General features: G+C 38.7%; 1 protein-coding gene across 2 annotated transcripts in view; it reads left to right on the forward strand.

Moving 5' to 3' along the window:
• RRM1 (ribonucleotide reductase catalytic subunit M1) overlaps positions 1-19,685 on the forward strand; it is a 44,124-nt gene that overhangs the window by 18,502 nt on the left and 5,937 nt on the right. For both annotated transcript variants that reach the window (XM_003804616.5, XM_034932021.3), the window contains exons 7-15: positions 36-198; positions 6,457-6,598; positions 7,967-8,050; positions 9,738-9,899; positions 10,275-10,354; positions 11,318-11,519; positions 14,812-14,961; positions 15,163-15,384; positions 17,195-17,271. In XM_003804616.5, coding sequence (XP_003804664.1) covers positions 36-198; positions 6,457-6,598; positions 7,967-8,050; positions 9,738-9,899; positions 10,275-10,354; positions 11,318-11,519; positions 14,812-14,961; positions 15,163-15,384; positions 17,195-17,271 — 1,282 coding nt within the window. The remainder of the gene's footprint in view (positions 1-35; positions 199-6,456; positions 6,599-7,966; positions 8,051-9,737; positions 9,900-10,274; positions 10,355-11,317; positions 11,520-14,811; positions 14,962-15,162; positions 15,385-17,194; positions 17,272-19,685) is intronic.

Raw genomic sequence — 19,685 nt, forward strand, 5'->3', positions numbered from 1 at the left:
GTCTCATGATGTGAAAACTCCTCTTTTGTCTATAGTGGCTGAAAGACCACAACATATGTTGATGAGAGTATCTGTTGGGATCCACAAAGAAGACATTGATGCAGCAATTGAAACATATAATCTTCTTTCTGAGAGGTGGTTTACTCATGCTTCGCCCACTCTCTTCAATGCTGGTACCAACCGCCCACAACTTTCTAGGTATGTGTTTTGAGTAGGGAAATAAGCCTTGACCTGAAGAAACTGGGCAGTTAGTTCATCACATAAAAAATAATTTAATGACCTTTTAATAGCTGCCTGCTCTGATTAAATGAGATTTAGATTCTGGAAAGATCTCTGTAATGTGGTAAATGAATTGGAGAAAAGGCAAATGCTTATAACAAAAATGTTCTAAAATTGATTGGATTGTGGTGATGGTTACACAAGTCTATGAGTATATTAAAAGCCATTGAGTAGTACACTTTAAATGGGGAATTATATTATTTGTGAATTATATTCCTTTTTTTTTTTTTTGAGACAAAGTCTCACTCTGTCACCCAGGCTGGAGTGCAGTGTTGCGATCTTGGCTCACTGCAACCTGTGCCTCCTTGGTACAAGCAATTCTCCTGCCTCAGCCTCCTGAGTAGCTGGGATTACAGGTGCCCGCCACCACACCCAGCCAATTTTTGTATTTTTAGTAGAGATGGGGTTTCACCATGTTGGTCAGGCTGGTCTTGAACTCCTGACCTCAGGTGATCCACCCGCCTTGGCCTCCCAAAGTGCTGGGATTATAGGCATGAGCCACCACGCTTGGTGTGAATTATATTTCAGTAAGGTTGTTTTAAAAAGAAGGTAAGTGCCAAGAACTAGTTAGGGGAATCTTATAGCAGTTTATATAAGAAATTGTGGTAGTCTAGATTAGGGAGATGAAAGTAGAAATTGACAGAAGCAGATAGATCAAAAGATATTTAGGGCCAGGCATGGTGGCTCACATCTGTAATTCCAACACTTTGGAAGGCTGAGGTGGGAAGATCACTTGAGGTCAGAAGTTCAAGGCTGCCGTGAGCCATGATTATGCCACTGCACTGTAGCCTGGACAACACAGTGATACCTTGATTAAGATAAAAATATATATAAAAGATATTTAGGCTGTCAAATTGACAGAATATGGGTCAAGAATGGTTCTTGCATTTATGGATACAGTAAGTAACAGGATTAATGATGATGCCATTTGTTGAGAAAAGGAACACTAACGGTCTGGTAATACATTAAAAAAAATAATATGCCATTATCAAGTTGGTTTGTTTCAGGAATTCAAGAACATGGTAACATCAAAAAATACATTAATGTAATTCATTGCATTAACATTTTATGCAGTTTAATGCTCTTTCATAATAAACACTTTAGCAAAATTGATATAGAAAATAACTTCCTTAATTTGGCAAAAGATATCCAATAAAAACCTAGATGTATCGTCTCTTTTTTCAGCATGGTAGTGGAGGCCTGAGCCAGCATTGTAAAATAAGAAAAAGAAAAGATTGGAAATCAGGGAACAAAACTAATGATTTGAAGAAATGATTTTTACATAGGAAACTCAAGAGCATCTGCGGACACATTATTAGAAATAAAAGATTTCAGCAAAATATCTGGATATAGGTTCAATATACATCAATCAGTTACGTTTCTGTACTTTAGCTGTTAGAAAATTAAGTCTTAACCTAACAGCCATGCATTACTTAACGATGGGGATATATTCTGAGAAATGTGTTGTAAGGTGATTTCCTTGTGCAAACATTATACAGTATACTTATGTAAGCCTAGATTGTATAGCCTACTACACACATAGGATATATGGCATGGCCTGTTGCTGCTCATAGGTTACAAACCTGTGTAGCATGTTACTGTACTGAATACTGTAGGCCTTTGTATTACCATGGTAAGTATTTGTGTATCCAAACATATCACAGTAAAAGTACCCTATAAAAGATAAAAAATGGGCCAGGCGCAGTGGCTCACGCCTGTAATCCTAGCATGTTGGGAGGCCGAGGCGGGCGGATTGCCTGAGCTCAGGAGTTCGAAACCAGCCTGGGCAACATGGTGAAACCCTGTCTGTACTAAAAATATAGATATAAAAAAATTAGCCAGGCATAGCAGTGTGCACCTGTAGTCCCAGCGACTCAGGAGGCTGAGACAGGAGAATTGCTTGAACCTGGGAGGCAGAGGTTGCAGTGAGCCAAGATCGCGCCACTGCACTCCAGCCTGGGCAACAGAGCGAGACTCCGTCTCCAAAAAAAAAAAAAAAGAAAGATTAAAAAAAGATACAAAATGATACATCTGTATAGGACAGTTATCATGAATAGAGCTTGTAGGACTGAAAATTGCTATGGGTGAGTTAGTGAGTGAGTGGTGAATGAATATGAAGGCCTGGCTGGGTGCGGTGGGTCATGCCTGTAATCTCAGCACTTTGGGAGGCTGAGGCAGGTGGATCACGAGGTCAGGAGTTCAAGACCAACAGGGCCAACATGGTGAAACCCTGTCTCTACTAAAAATACAAAAATTAGCTGGGTATGGTGGCAGGCGCCTGTAATCCACTACTTGGGAGGCTGAGGCAGGAGAATTGCTTGAACCTGGAAGGCGGAGGTTGCAGTGAGCCAACATCGCACCACTACACTCCAGCCTGGGCAATAGGAGCGAAACTCTATCTTAAAAAAAAAAAAAAAAAAGAATATGAAGGCCTAGTACACTACTGACGACTGTAGACTGTACAAACATTGTGCACACTAAATTTATTTTAAAAATATTTTCTTCAATAATAAATTAACCTTCGATTACTGGATGACCACTGTCGTATGTGTAGTCCATCGTTGCCTTTTTTTGTTTGTTTTTAAGACAGAGTCTCACTCTGTTGCCCAGGCTGGAGTGCAGTGGCATGATCTTGGCTCACTGCAGCCTGCACCTCCCAGGTCCAAGTGATTCTCCTGCCTCAGCTTTACAAATAGTTGGGATTACAGGCGTGCACCACCACACCCAGCTAATTTTTGTATTTTTAATACAGACGGGGTTTCACCATGTTGGCTAGGCTGATCTCAAACTCCTGACCTTGAGTGATCCGTCTTCCTTGGCCTCCCGAAGTGCTGGGATTACAGGCATGAGCTACCATGCCCGGTTTTTTAAGTTTTTTAGAAATTTCTCTAAAACATGATTAAAGGACATTAAATAATAAATAAATGGAATAGATTCGATTTTATAAAAATGTCAGTTTTTCCCAAGTTAAAATATAGATTCAAAGTAATTCTAGGCAAAATCTCAACATACTGATTCTAAAATTCATGTGAAAGAGCAAAAGACTGCCCAAAAATGTCAGGTCCAAATTCCTGGAACCTGTAAATGTTACCTGATAAGGAAAGTGGTCTTTGTAGGGATGATAAGGATTTTGACATGGAGAGATTATCTTGAATTATGTGGGTGGGCCCTTAATCCAGTCAAAAGTATCCTTGTAAGAGAGAGGCTGAGGGAGATAACGACTCACAGAAGGGGAGAAAGTGATGTAAAGATGGAGGGAGAAATTGGAGTCATGTGGCCACAAAGGAGAGCAATTAGCCACTAAAAGCTGGACAAAGCAAGGAACAGATTCTCCCTCAAAACCTCTGGAGGGAGCACTCCAAAAAAAAAAAAAGTGAGTTGCAGACATTGTGACTCTTGATACCTCCACTTACCTTTTTTTTTGAGATGGAGTTTCGCTCTTGTCACCGAGGCTGGAGTGCAGTGGCACGATTTTGGCTTACTGCAACCTCTGCCTCCTGGGTTCAAGCAATTCTCCTGCCTCAGCCTCCTGAGTAGCTGGGATTACAGGCACGCGCCACCACACCCAGCTAATTTTTGTATTTTTAGTACAGATGGGGTTTCTCCATGTTGGCCAGGCTGGTCTCGAACTCCTGACCTCAGGTGATCCACCTGCCTGGGCCTCCCAAAGTGCTGGGATTAGAGGTGTGAGCCACTGCGCCTGGCCCTACTTCCACTTATATCTCGATAGGAGAATATATAATATGACCTCAGAGCAAAACACCATAGAGCAAAACATTGGAAAAATTGACTACATTACAATTAAAAACTTCTGTGTGAAAGGCAATGGAAGGGCACCGTGGATCAATAAGGCCAAGAGGCGAGACAAAGAGGGCAAAAATCTTCTTTATTGAGCTCTCGGGCGAGGTTCACTGGTCCGCAGGGGGAGGGCCAGGGAAGTCGCGCTGTGCCAAAGGTGCAGCGCGCTTTTATGGATGCTGGGTGAGGAGTGGTCGGGGTAGGGGCAGGGTCGGTTGAGTTTCACGCTTCTGAGTGTGACACGCCCTAGTGGGCATGTGCGTTAGTCGTGGTGGCGGGAACAGGAAAGGTGAACCCGGAAATGCTGAGTCAGGGTGTCCGAGGTGGCGATCGCCATCTTGGAGTCTTCACCGGAGTCCAATCACTGTGAACCAAAAACAAAGTCAAATAACAAGTTTCACACTTTGGGAGGCCAAGGTGGGTGGATTACCTGAGGTCAGGAGTTCGAGACCAGCCTGGTCAACATGGCGAAACCCTGTCTTTACTAAAAATACAACTATTAGCCAGGCGTGGTGGCGTATGCCCATAATCCCAGCTACTCAGGAAGCTGAGGCATGAGAATCATTTGAACCTGGGAGACGGAGCTTGCAGTGAGCCAAGATCATGCCACTGTACTGCAGCCTGGGCAAAAGAGTGAGACTCCATCTCAAAAACAACAACAACAAAAACACCCAAAAAAACAAGTTTCAGACTAGGAGAAGATATTTGCAACATGTTAACTATTGAGAGATTATAAGAAAAACAAGGCCAGGTGCAGTGGCTCCTGTCTGTAATTCCAACACTCTGGGAGGCCAAAGCAAAGGCTGGCTTGAGGGCAGAATTTGAAACCAGCCTGGGCAACATAATGAGAGCCTGTCTCTACAAAAGTAGAAAATTAGCCAGGCGTGGTGGTGCACACCTGTAGATCTAGCTACTTGAAAGGCTGAGGTGGGAGGATCGCTGGAGCCCAGGAGGTCAAAGCTGCTGTGAGCTATGATCATGCCACTGCACTCCAGCCTGGGTAACAGAGTTAGACCCTGTCTCAAAAAAAAAAAAAAAAAAAAGAAAAGAAAAACAGAAAGCCAAATAGAAACATGGGCAAGGGCTATAAACAAATAATGCATGGAAGAAGAAACTTGATTGGCTAATAAACGTCTGAGATGTTAAACTGTGCAATAGGAAAATGAAAATTATGTATATATATATTTATAAAAATGAAAAGGCTGACAATTCCAAGCATTGATAAGAATGTGGAGCACAAGGAAATCTCATACATTGCTAGAAATAGATTTGTCCATCCACTTTGGAGACTCTTTAGTAAAGTGAAACGTGTATATCTTTTGACCCAGCAGTTCCTCTCCTAGGTTCATATTCTACAGAAATGCTTAGAGATAAACACAAGGTGTTGTGTTCAAGAATTTTTAATAGCAGCATTGTTTGGAATTGCAAATGAATTGGAAATAATCCAGATGTTCATCAACAGGCACATGGGACAAATGTTTTGTTACATTTATACAATAGAATACCTTATAGCAATGAAAATAAAGTTTGTTTACATGTATCAAAAGGATTAATTTCTGTAAAGCAATATTGAATTAAAACAAGTTGCAGAATGATAAACAGATATGCAACCAGAAAAATCCTAAGTGTATAACATGTAAAAATGTCATAAAGGAAATGCTTGAAAATGTTAGAGTATTGCAATGAGGGTATATTTGTGGTGTCTAATTTTTTGAGGTAGGTGGCAAGTACAGAGTATTTGTTACATCATTCTCTATATTTTTCTGAATGTCTGAATATTTATATAAACCCCTAGTCAATAGATAGAATCCATTTGCATGATTGAATATTCAAGGCAGTGAAGAGATTATTGATAGAGTAAGGTTCCTGAGGTGGGGAGCAGGATGAGATCCAAAGTGAGGTAAAGGGGTTTGTCTTTAAAAAGACTGTAAAGGAGCTATAATTTTGGTAGACATATCAAATAATTGGTTGACAATTGGAGAGATTATTTTCATAAATGTTTGTTTTTCTTGGCTTACTAACAACCTGAAAAGACGGTGATGTATGTTTATGAATATGCATGAGAAAATGTGAAAATAGCACGTTTGCAGTCTGGTGAAAATGTAAGCCAATATTTTAGACTTATCTATAAGACTTCCTCCTAGGCTTATTTACTTACTATCTAGGGGAGGCAGCAAGATGATTTTAAAATGATATTTCGATATGTTTTATTGTGTCATGTACAGTAAAGTGGGTTTTCTTCTTTGAAAAACATTTAGGAACTTTCTAAACTTCAACTCTTTTTTTTTTTTTTTGCCTTAGTGTCTTTGTGTTGAGTAATCATTTTTGTGACTCTGCTTCATTTCCTTGCTCTAAGTTGAGACATTTTTTCCCCCGTAGCTGTTTTCTTCTGAGTATGAAAGATGACAGCATTGAAGGCATTTATGACACTCTAAAGCAATGTGCATTGATTTCTAAGTCTGCTGGAGGAATTGGTGTTGCTGTGAGTTGTATTCGGGCTACTGGCAGCTACATTGCTGGGGTAGGTTTCTGCCATTTGACTTTTAAAGGGGGATTCAAGTCTAAAAGCAACCAGATTCATGGTTGAGAGGGCATATGCTATTTTTTGGGAGTCCTGGGTCTCTGTTAAATTACTAAATGGCTATGTGACTTGGAGTGAGTCATTTTACTTCTGGCTTCATTTTCATCTATGTTACTAGATATTTAGATTTGACTAGATAATCTCTAGAATCCTTTTTAGCTCAGGCTTATTTTAGCAGTAATAAGAGCAGTTATCATTTATTGATTGCTTACTGTATGTAAGTTTGTTATAAATGTTTTACATGAAGTACTCATTTGACTCTTACTACAACGCTATGAGGTAACTATGATTATAGACTCATGCCAGGAATTTTATTCCTTAAAATAACCTTGTGAATAAAGGTACCATTGTCTAATTTTACAAGTGAGGAAATTGAGACTTAGAAAGTTGTTACTTTCTGAGATCAATCACTTAATATGTGGTAGAGCCAGGATTCAAGATTTATGCATTGACACTTTATGATGTAAACTTTAGCCCTTTGTTAGTTTACTGTTCAATGGGAGTCAAGATAATAGTTTTGGATTTAAATCCTAGCTCCACTACTTAACTAGTAATGTGGCCTAGAGTTAGTTATTTTGTGTCTGAGTTTGTTTCCTTTTCTGTAAGGTGAAGAAAATATCTAACTCTGTAGAATAAAGTTCCAGAAGGAAATTATTCCATTATGTTGTGTTTTGGAGGTGCTGTGATATATACAGCACTTTACACAGTGGTAGAGTGAGCTATTGCTCACTTATCTTTCTAGACTGTTTAAAGGCTTGTGTTGGGATCAGAAGGGTTAAAGAATTTGATGAAGTATCTTCTAGTCGTAGGAGTCTCTATTTTCTTAACATCATTCTAGAGTCCACTTATTGCTGAGAATCTCCTTTTACCTTATTTATTGCCCTGATATAGCTATCGCATATAATTCTTATTGTAAATTGCCTTGATTTCTTTTGGGAAAAAGGCATTGTAGTAGTGTTTATATTCTTTTTTACTCTACCCAAAGTGTATCTTTATATAACGACCTTTAGAAGATGTAGAGTTTAAATTTAGCTACCTTGATTTTGGATCCCTTTGGCTTGTAATTGTTACATCTCATTATAAATTAGAAATGCCATGAGGTAACTTAGTACATAATTGTAATTTATTCAACATTTTGTTGATTTTATTTGGGCATTTTTCCAAAGCAGAAGTAGAGATGGAGAGCAGGTAAAACTTCATAGATTGCTACCTAGAAATTAGGCATCTTTTTTCATAGAAGAATGGGGCCATTTTGTTCTTTTCTTTGCTGAGTGCCCTCTGTCATTTCTATCATGGTCTCTCTTTTAGACTAATGGCAATTCCAATGGCCTTGTACCGATGCTGAGAGTATATAACAACACAGCTCGATATGTGGATCAAGGTGGGAACAAGGTATGCTCCATGAATTGAAAGTACTGGAAATCAGAACTAAAGGTGATTTAGTCATATACACTTAAGATGGTTCATTTATGTGTAGTTTCTAATTACCTTTTTTTTACTTGTAAAATCAATTTGAGGAGGTATAATTATTTTAATATGCATATACTTTAAATGTACAGTTTGATGGGTTTTGACAAATGTATACACTTGTGTAATCACCACATTGATAAAGAGGTAGAACATTTCCATTACCCCAAAATCTTTTCTCCCTCATATACCTTTACATTCAGTCAACCTTGTCACCCCTACCCATACATACTTTATCCCTGGCTCTAGACAGCCACTGATCTATTCAGCTTTCTTACATGATAGTTTGTTTGCAAAGAATTTCTCAAGTTGTAATTCATATAAATTTGTTACTTGAAATGGGGTTGTAACATGTGCTCTAGGTTTTTCTTTCATTTTTTTTTTATCTCTCTCTTATCACCCAGGCTGGAGTGCAATGGTGCGATCTTGGCTTACCGTAGCCTTGACCTCCTGGACTTAAGTGATTCTTCTGCCTCAGCCCTCCCATGTAGCTCAGACTATAGGCCTGTGCCACCACACCCAGCTAATTTTTATATTTTTTGTAGAGGCGGGGGTCTCACTTTCTTGCCTAGGCTGATCTCAAACTCCTAGGCTCAAGCAGTCTACCTGCCTTGGCCTCCCAAAGTGTTGGGATTACGGGTGTTAGCCACTGCACCTCGCCTAGGTTGTTCTTAAAACAAAAACAAAAACTACCTGGAATAACAAAACTCTCCCTAATTGGCTGGATGCAGTGGCTCCCGCCAGTAATCCCAGCACTTTGGGAGGCTGAGGTGGGCTGATCGTGTAAGCTCACAAGTTCAAGACCACGAGTTCAAGCTCACGAGTTCAACATGACGCAACCCCATCTCCACAAAAAATACAAAAATTAACCAGGTGTGGTGGCGAACGCCTGTAGTTTCAGCTTCTCTGGAGGCTGAGGAGGGAGGATGGCTTGAGCCCAGTAGGCAGGAGGTTGCAGTGAGCCGAGATTATACCACTGCACTCCAGCCTAGGCAATAGAGCTAGAACTTGTCTCAAACAAAACAGAACAAACAAACAAAAACTCTCCCTAATTGATAGAAGAAACAGTAAAGTTGAGAGAATTGAGTTGTTTACCTTATTTTATCAACAGGATGGTTTGCAACTAGAGTCTGCCTTTTGTGACTGTAGGCACACTAATCACTTGTTAGTTTATGAATTTCTCTCTGATGGACTTTGGGGACCTTGATAAGACAGATCAACTTTTTGACCTACAATGAGAGCATGGCTTATACTGTCAAAGCAACTTCCTTTGGGCTTTATGTACATGTCATGTGGTGTAAAGAGAGCTGGGCTGTTGCTGAAGAGGAGGCTCCATCTGTAGTTCATCATGTCACTTTAGAAAAGTTAATCTTGTTTCACATTTTGTTTATATCATTTGTTCGTTTTTACTCATAGAATTGTAAAATATTACTTTTACAATTATATATGGAAAACTTACACTTTTATAATACTTTTATTTATGTTATTTAATTCCTTGTAGTGAAAATCAAAGGAGATACTTTGGGAGCACACTCCCAAAGTGCTTTGGGAGACATGATGTTTCTTTGTTTCATTTTTATTCTGAAGAGAATTCTGATTTATTTACCACTAGCGTCCTGGGGCATTTGCTATTTACCTGGAGCCTTGGCATTTAGACATCTTTGAATTCCTTGATTTAAAGAAGAACACAGGAAAGGAAGAGCAGCGTGCCAGAGATCTTTTCTTTGCTCTTTGGATTCCGGATCTCTTCATGAAACGAGTGGAGACTAATCAGGTGAGAGATAGGTACTTGTTGGTAATAGCAACTTGATTCACATGAGCTTTCTCTTTTTTAGTCATCTTAAGTCATGCTTAGGAAGAGCCCATATGTGTGTGATGCCACAGAAGGCATTCTGAACAAGTTAAGAGATGCCGTGCTTGTCTTCTTATATTTCTTTTCTCTAAAGTAGATGCTTTGTGACCTAAATGCTTAAAAGGTCATGTATAAACAGGCAGACCTAGATGTTTGGGCCTGAACCTGAAAATGATTATTTCTACAGCAAATTTCCAAGAGAGCTTGTAAAAGTCACCTTATGCTTGCAGTGTTTCTAATGGATTATGGTTGGCTATTTGAAGTTTCTTATGAGTGATTTTGTCCTTTTCTTTTTAGGACTGGTCTTTGATGTGTCCAAATGAGTGTCCTGGTCTGGATGAGGTTTGGGGAGAGGAATTTGAGAAACTATATGCAAGGTATGGGAAAAATATGAAAGAAAACAATAATGTTTTAACCATGGTTTCTCTTATTTCAGGGGTCCAAATATCAAAAGTACTTGTCAAGAATCTTTTGAAGCATCTAAGAGAAAAAGTGACTAATAATTTTGGTCAGATTTGCTTCCTGACTCTTCACCAAAATTGAGTTCTGTCTTCTTCTTTCTTAAAACTTTGGAATGTATAAATAGGTTCTTGGGATTTTTAATTGATCCTTTTAAAAATTAAGATGACTAGTAGGGTTATTATTTTGCTCTGTCATATAGTACTTTTGATAAGCTATGCTTTATATTGCATAAAGGAATCATGAGTGACTAGGACACATATGTCAGTAGTTTATTAAAATTAAATAGGTCAGGTGCAGTGGCTCACATCTGTAATCTCAGCACTTTGGGAGGATGAGGCAGGTGGATCATTTGAGGTCAGGAGTTCAAGACCAGCCTGGCCAACATGGTGAAACCCTGTCTCTAGTAAAAATACAAAAATTAGCTGGGCGTGGTGGTGCACACCTGTAGTCCCAGCTACTTGGGAGGCTGAGGTAGGAGAATTGCTTGAACCTGGGAGGTGGAGGTTGCAGTGAGCTGAGAATGTGCCACTGCACTCCAGCCTGGGTGATAGAACGAAACTCCGTCTCAAAAAAAAAAAAAAGGAAAAAAATTTAGCACAGTCTTAAGAGATTTGGCTTCCTTAGTTTTTACTCCTTTTTATTATGAAAGATATTATTGGTTTAGTGGGATTGCGATCATCTGAAGGCACCTAAAACTGCCTCATTTTCCCCTATGGCTTTAGCTAGAGTAAAATAAATATCATATTCCTTTTTTTCTTTAGCAAAACTTAGAGAAAATTTAAGAGTTTTCATAACTTTATATTTTAATGTCTTCAAGTTGTCTACAATAAAGCTTTTTTAGGGAATATATATTAAATAATATTATCTGTGCCTTTCAGTTATGAGAAACAAGGTCGTGTCCGCAAAGTTGTAAAAGCTCAGCAGCTTTGGTATGCCATCATTGAGTCTCAGACGGAAACAGGCACCCCGTATATGCTCTACAAAGATTCCTGTAATCGAAAGAGCAACCAGCAGAACCTGGGAACCATCAAATGCAGCAACCTGTGCACAGAAATAGTGGAGTACACCAGCAAAGATGAGGTAGGTAGAAAAAATTCTTCCTAGAGTACTAAGAAGAGAACCTTAGGCAGTTATTATTTGTGAATTCCTCACTTGATTTCACTTGAGATAAGTGAAGGGAGTTTGCATAGTTGTAAGCAGAAGAACACTGTTAAAGGCAGAGAGCAAAGGAAGGAAAGGGTATGATCTGTGCCTATAAATGTTTTTTAGTCTAAGCCATGTGGGAAAGACACAGTTTTTTCTTATACACACATCATTGTAATAACATTTACTCAAGAAAAATAGAAATATACAGTTATGTTAGTTTAGGACACACACAAAAATGTGTTAGGATGTACATTCAGTTTAAACTATGTAAGCCTTGAGCCTGGAAAGTGGAGGCTGCAGTGGGCTGAGATTGTGCCACTGTACTCCATCCTGGGTGACAAAGTGAGACCCTGTCTCAAAACAAACAAACAAATAACCAAAAACAACAACAACAAAAGTATGTAAGCTTATAAAGAGAGTCCTTTCAGTGAATGGTGAGATCAAATTCTAATCTCAAGTCTGTAAAGAGACTTCACAGAAGAATCAAGGCTAGAAATGGGACATGGATTTGGTGTTTTAAAAAAAAGTTTGAGAGAGGAGCTTTCCATTTGGAAAGAGTGGTCTGTATGATACACCAGAGACAGGGCTGGGTTTTATGCAGTGTGGCAAGTAAGTCTGTTTTGATGGTGCAAGTAGATTAATTATTGGAATATGGAGAGATGGCTATGGCTGGGGGAAGGGAGATAGAAGGTAGAAGCTGACATGTCACAGATAGGTAGCCCTTGTAGGTTTCTGAGAGGAAAATAGCATCAAAATGTTAAGATGAAAAGGAAGGTTCTTGCTTCTGGTTACAGAGTGTCTTGCTGTGAGAAGGGATTAGAGGTTAGCCTAGGGAGATTGTTGTAGTAGTTGGATGACAGGCTGCTTTGATCTTGGATGTAAACTATGGAAACGAGGAAGGAGTAGATCCTCAATTCTAGGACCTTAAAAAAAAAGACAAATGAAAAGTCAGGAAGTAAATGGAAAGTGAGTTAAATATACTGCTAAGGTTACAGTTTAATTCAAAATTTATTGTGCAATAGCTATATGTAAAACACAATGTTAAGTGCTCTGAGAATATAAATAAATATGCTGCCCTCTGGAAACTTCTAATTTAGTTGGGAGAAATCGACATATATTGAGGTAACTATTATGCAAGACAGATTATATTATAGAGGCTAGAGTGACATTTTAAAATAAAAATCAGATAATGTCATTTGTCTGCACAAAACTACTCTTTGGCTTGCTAACCCATGCAGAATTCCTTTTTTTGGGGGGGCGTCAAGATTTCACTCTGTTGCCCAGGCTGGGCTGTGGCTCACTGCAACCTCAACAGAGTTCTTTCTTTTTGCAAATTGAGCTATAATTCACTCTTTTTAAAATGTACAATTCAGTGTTTTTTTCTTTTCTTTTTTTTTTTTTAAGTATATCTGCAAGTCTGTGCAACCATTACCACTATCTAATTGTAGTATTTATTTATTTTATTTTATTTTTTTTGAGACAGAGTCTTGCTCTGTCACCAGGCTGGAGTGTAGTGGCTCGATCTCGGCTCACTGCAACCTCCGCCTCCTGGATTCAAGCAATTCTCCTGCCTCAGCCTCCCGAGTAGCTGGGACTACAGGCGCGCGCCACCACACCCAGCTAATTTTTGTATTTTTAGTAGGGACGAGGTTTCACTATGTTGGCCAGGATGGTCTCAATCTCTTGACCTCGTGATCCGCCCATCTCAGCCTCCCAAAGTGTTGGGATTACAGGCGTGAGCCACCGTGACCGGCCTGTAGTACATTTTTATCACTGTAGATAATGAAACCCTTTATCCATTAGCAGTCACTCCCTGTTCCCTTCTTCCCTCAGCCCTTGACAACCACTAATATATTTTCTGTCTCTAGATTTGTGGACATTGTGGACATTCCATAGGAATGGAGTCATATAATATGTGGCCTTTTGTGTCAGGCTTCTTTCACTTAACATGTTCTTTTATTCATGTTGTAGCATGTATCAGTACTTCATTCCTTTCCATCCAGAGTTCTTACAGTGCCCTACAAGGTCCTACACAACTGGATAACCCACCTCATCTGCGGTTACTTTCTCCTTTGTTCACTTTGCTCCAACCCTATTAATTTTCTTGCTTTTTCTCAAACATGTCAACCATGCTCCTACCTCAGGATTTTTGCTCCTTCTTCCCTCTTGAATGTTAAAATGCACCCCCTCTTCCCATAGCCACATGATTTGCTTTCTAACCTGTTCAGTTCTTTGTTCATATGTAACATTTTCAATGAGGTCTTTCTTGACAATTCTGTTTAAAAATTATACCCCCTTCATCTTTATCCCCAGTACTCTCTGTCTTCTTTTCCTGCCTATTTTTCTTCCTGGCATTTATTAGACTTCTGTGATTCAAGCTATATTTAAAAAAATGGGTATTTGGCAACATGTGTAGAATGGAGTAGATGTGAAGGGCATCAAGAGTTCAACTGGGAAACTTTCAGTAGTCCATGTGAGAGAAGTTAAGACTTTGGCTTGGGATAGTCATAATCAAAATGGAAAAGAAAGTGTATTCATTCAACATTATCAAGACTTACTGTGTGCCAGATGTGTTGCTAGTGCTAAACATATAAATATAAATAAGATGATCCTTGTGTGAAGAAGCTCACTGCCTCGTGTAGTGGAGAAATCACTGGAAGAGCTTTTTCAGAAATCACAAATTGAGATCCATTGTTGCTAAGGGCTTGTCAGAATATCAGTGAAGGTGAGGTGGACGTGTGTGTTTTGAAGAACTCTGCAGTGATGGAAATGTTCTGTATCTGATGGCTATTGAGCACTTGAAATATGACTAGTGCAACTGAGAAACTCAAATTTTATTTCATTTTAAATAGATATATGTAGCCAGTGGCTACCATATTGCAGGGCACTCATCTACTGAATAATGAGATAGGTATATGTAAAAAGCTAATTATAACATAGTGTGATATATGTCTGGTAATAGAGCTGTGTACTGTGGAACATAGGGTTCTCTCTCTATCTTACCTATTTTGCTGATGCATGTTATAACTAACACATATGACTAGGTATTGAAGAAATAGAATCACTGGGATTTAGAAATGGACTGATGAATGATGAAGAGGGAGAAGTCAAATATAAAAATTTAAAATTTTAATGTCTGAGTATTAGAGGCTCACATGGTGGTGTAATTGACACAGGAAGTAGAAATAAAAATTGTGTGATTCTTGACCTGTTTTTTGCATTCCAGGTTGCTGTTTGTAATTTGGCTTCCCTGGCCCTGAATATGTATGTCACATCAGAACACACATACGACTTTAAGAAGTTGGCTGAAGTCACTAAAGTCGTTGTCCGAAACTTGAATAAAATTATTGATATAAACTACTATCCTGTACCAGAGGTATGAATAGATTTCTCTGCTTATTAGTAATTATTGAAATCCAAATTGAAAGGAATCAATCATGATCTTCAAGTCATCATTTAAATGGTTATCAATAAAATGGTTTGAGAAAAAGAGGTAGTCTGTCTCATTTGGTACAGAATGTTGCTTTTCCTGTTCAGTAATGTTTTCTCCTTTTCTTTAAAATCTGTTGACACAAAGGCATGCCTATCAAATAAACGCCATCGCCCCATTGGAATTGGGGTACAAGGTCTGGCAGATGCTTTTATCCTGATGAGATACCCTTTTGAGAGTGCAGAAGCCCAGTTACTGAATAAGCAGATCTTTGAAACTATTTATTATGGTGCTCTGGAAGCCAGCTGTGACCTTGCCAAGGAGCAGGGCCCATACGAAACCTATGAGGGCTCTCCAGTTAGCAAAGGAGTAAGTATATGGATGGAATTGTTTTTGCCTGTGAGTACCTGTAGTGGGCTGAATGGTGACCCCACAAAAGGATATGTCCACATCCTAATTCCTGGAACCTGTGAATTTAATTTTATTTGCTTCAAAAAAAGGGTTTTTGCAGATGTAATTAAGAACCTTGAGATAAGGAGATTTACCTGGATTATCCAGGTGAGCCCTAAATCTAATGACAATTGTCCTGCAAGAGACACAGAAGGGGAAGCAACGTGACTATGGAGGCAGAAATTGGAGTGTTACAACCACAAGCCTTGGAATGCTGATAACCACTAGAAGTTATAAGAGGCAAGGAACAGAATCTCTTCTAGTGCCTCTGGAGGGAGTGTGGCCCTCCCAACATGTTGATTTTGGGCTTCTGGTCTTCAGAACTATGAGAGAATAAATTTTTGTTAAGTTACCAAGTTTTTAGTAATTTGTTGCACCAGCCATAGGAAACTTAAATACCTTTGTCCTCTGGAGTAAAAAGGATACTCTGTTTTAATCTCTTATTTAGAACTAGTCATTGCTAAAGTAATGTAAGAGGGATGCTGCCAATGTTAGTTTTCTGTGGATTAAAACATGGCATTCGTTATCTCACAGTTTCCACAGGTCAGGAGTCCAGACTTAGCTGGGCCTTCTTTTCTGGGTCTGTGTTCAAGATGTTGGTAAGGGCTGTGATCTCGTCTGAGACACAGAGTTCTCTTCCAAGCTTACCTGGTTGTTGGCAGAATATATTTCAAGGACTCATGGCATCTTGCTTCTTTAAGGCCAGTGGGAGAGACCATCTCTCGTTTCAAAAGGGGCACAGTCTAGTCTCTTGAGGGTTTTTACCTGATAAGTTAGGTCCACATAGGATAATGTCCTCACCAGCCCCCCGCCCCGCTTTTTTTTTTTTTTTTTTTTTTTGAGACAGAGTCTCACTTTGTTACCCAGCTGGAGTGTGTGGTGTGATCTTAGATCACTGCAACCTCTGCTTCCCAGGTTGAAGCAGTTCTGCTGCCTCAAGTCTCCCGAGTTAGTAGAGATGGGGTTTTGCCATGTTGGCCAGGCTGGTCTTGAACTTGTGACCTCAAGTGATCCGCCTGCCTTGGCCTCCCAAAGTGCTGGGATTACAGGCATGAATCACTGCACCTGGCATAATCTTCCTTTTATTTAACTCAGAATCGGCTGATTTGGAACCTTAATTACATCTGCAGAAACCTTTCACCTTTGCCATAATCACTGGAGTGACATGCATCCTATTCTCAAGTCATGTCCATACTCAAGTGGAGATTATAAATAGCCTGTGCACCAAGGTGTGGGAATCTGGGAAGCTGTCTTAGAATTCTGCCTTTCCCACTGCCTTTATTATCAGTACTATGATTCTTTTCTATATAAAATGTTAATTTCATTTCTGACATTCCTGCTGATATTAGAAAATCTAATGTGTGGTTATTAGAAAATAGGTGTTTTTAGCTAAGTAAACAGATCAAGGGACAGATGAAGGCACTGAAGAAAGTAACATTTTTAGTGTTAAAAAAAGAGAATGTGTCAGCCACACGCTTTTATGAATGTTAGAGTTTTCTGGTTTGTAGATATGACATGGGATAATCCGTTTTCTTAGCCTGCTTCTGATCAATATGACTACATGGAATTTTGTCCAGGAAAATCTCTGGAGCTTGTATTCCTCATAGAGGTTGATTCGAAGACAGCATTTGTTGGGATGTGGGGACATGGCAGCTAGTCATTTGTGGGTTTTTTTTTTGGTCATAGTTTTAACTTGCTGTAGAATAAATTTGAGTTGTGTATTCCTTAGATTCTTCAGTATGATATGTGGAATGTTACTCCTACAGACCTATGGGACTGGAAGCTTCTCAAGGAGAAGATTGCAAAGTAAGTGAAAAGATGTAAAGTAGCTTTGAAGGCAGAAGGGTTTAGGTTCACCTTCTGGATCTTCAGAAGTTAGATATGTCATTTTAACTTCTTAAACTCATTTATTACAAATGGGGCTAAAATGGCCTATCTCACAAAATTATTTTGGGAAAAAACTTCGTAAGATAATGTGTATAGTAACCTGGGAGTTGCTTGGCACAATGAAAGCATTTCAGTACCTGGTAGGAATTACTATTATTAGTTGATCTTATTTTAGGGACTTAACACACCTAGATTAGGTAATTTTCTTTCTCGTTAAAGCTTTTTCCCAACTATGCTTTTTTTTTTTTAATTTTTTTTTTTTTTAATGTTTTTCATTCTTATTTATTTCCCAATTTAGTTACGTCGGGCATACAAATGGCTTTTGTTTGAATTGATTGTCATAGGAATAATGGATTTTGGAAGAGTTTTTGGAGGGTAATGTGTTTAGACTATATGAAAGAAAAATTTTAAAATTGAGTTTTTGTAGGCCTTTCAAACTAATAAGCATAAGGGATTCGAAGGCAGACAGAATGTTTTGCAGAGTGAATAACAAAGCAAATTGTTTTTGTTTTCTATCGTGATGACTTTGTCATTTATGGGTTAATGCATATGCAAAGTGATTAATATTTGGAGAATGAAGCAGTAGCTTTAAAATGCTCTTAAAAAAATAACTGTTTGCCTTAAAATTGTTAAATTAAAATTGTTTTCCTACTCAAATAATACATGTTAGAAAATTTAGGAAAACATAGATTTGGAAAGAGAACATGAAAGTTATACTAATACTGCCTCCCCCAGAAAACCTGTGTGCATCTTAGTGTCTGTCATCCTTTAGGTTTTCTTCCAAGAGTACACACACATGTGTGTTTACATGGAAATTCAGCTTTTAAGAAAATGGACCTGTACTGTATTTTTATATATATATATTTTTATTTTATTTTATTTTTTTTCCTCAAAATGCTGTGGCTTAGTTTTTTATATACATGACTTTTTTTCTAATTTCAAAATTAGTATATGAACACAAATTTATTATTAATAAAGCTCAAATACAGAAATAAAATAGAAAGTAAAAGCCCTTCTTCATACTTCTGCCAACCATTTGTCTCAGAAAACAAACCAAAAAAGTAACTTATTCTTTTTCCCAGAGATAAGACTTGTTAATGGTGTGTATTTTTCTAGATCTTTTTCAGTACATTTGCAGATAGGTACACATACACGGTTTTGTCATATAAATGTGATCAAACTTGATGTATTCTGGGCTGGGCACCGTGGCTCACATCTGTAATCCCAGCACTTTGAGAGGATGAGGTGGGTGGATCACTTGAGGTCAGGAGTTCAAGACCAGCTTGGGCAACATGGCGAAACTTAGTCTCTACTAAAAATACAAAAATTAGCTGGGCGTCGTGGTGCATGCCTGTAATCCCACTACTTGGGAGGCTGAGACATGAGAATCACTTGAACCTAGGAGGTGGAGATTACAGGGAGCCGAGATCATGCCACTGTACTCCAGCCTAGGTGACTGTGACTCTGTCTCAAAAAAAAGACTTGATGTATTCTGAGACTTATTATTTAGTGATTTATTTTGGAGCTCTTTCTCTTTTAGTACCTGTAGGTGTACCTAATGTTTTTAATTATTATAGACAATTCCATAGTTTGAATATATCATATATGTAGGACTTTTCACAACATTTACCTGTCTGTAGACAGATGATGTTGCTATTTTACAGATGAGGAAGTAAAGACATGAAGATAGTTGGTGGTTTGCTTGATACCTCACTACAAAGTGACAGAGTAAGGTGGAGAACCACCCCCCAAAAAAAGTAAATAAAAAAATAATAATAACTAAAAAGTAGGGAACCCAGTTGTATTAGTCAATTCTCACACAGTTATAAAGAACTGCCTGAGACTGGGTAATTTATAAAGGAAAGAAGTTTAATTGACTCACAGTTCCGCAGGGTTGGGGAGGCCTCAGGAAACTTACAATCATAGCAGAAGGGGAGGCAAACAGGTCCTTCTTTAATACGGCGGCAAGCAAAGTGCTGAATAAAGGGAGAAAAGCCCCTTATAAAACCAGATCTTGTGAGAACTCACTATCTCATGAGAACAGCATGAGGGTAACCTCCTCTGTGATTAAATTACCTCCCGCCAGGTCCCTCCCGTAACGTGGGGATTATGGGAACTACAGTTCAAGATGAGATTTGGGTGGGGACACAGCCAAACTATATCCAGTTGTACAGACTCCGTCAGGATATGAGGCTGTATGCTAAGCACTGTATGAATCCATAGGTATAGAATGTAGGAAAGACAGGCTCTTTGTGTTTTAAAAACTTCAGACTAAGAAAACAAGTAGTTAAGGTATACGGAAAGGTACAGGTCAGAGAAAATGTTTGCAGAGT

This window comes from Pan paniscus, chromosome 9, assembly GCF_029289425.2.
Source record: "Pan paniscus chromosome 9, NHGRI_mPanPan1-v2.0_pri, whole genome shotgun sequence".
Lineage (NCBI taxonomy): Eukaryota > Metazoa > Chordata > Mammalia > Primates > Hominidae > Pan > Pan paniscus.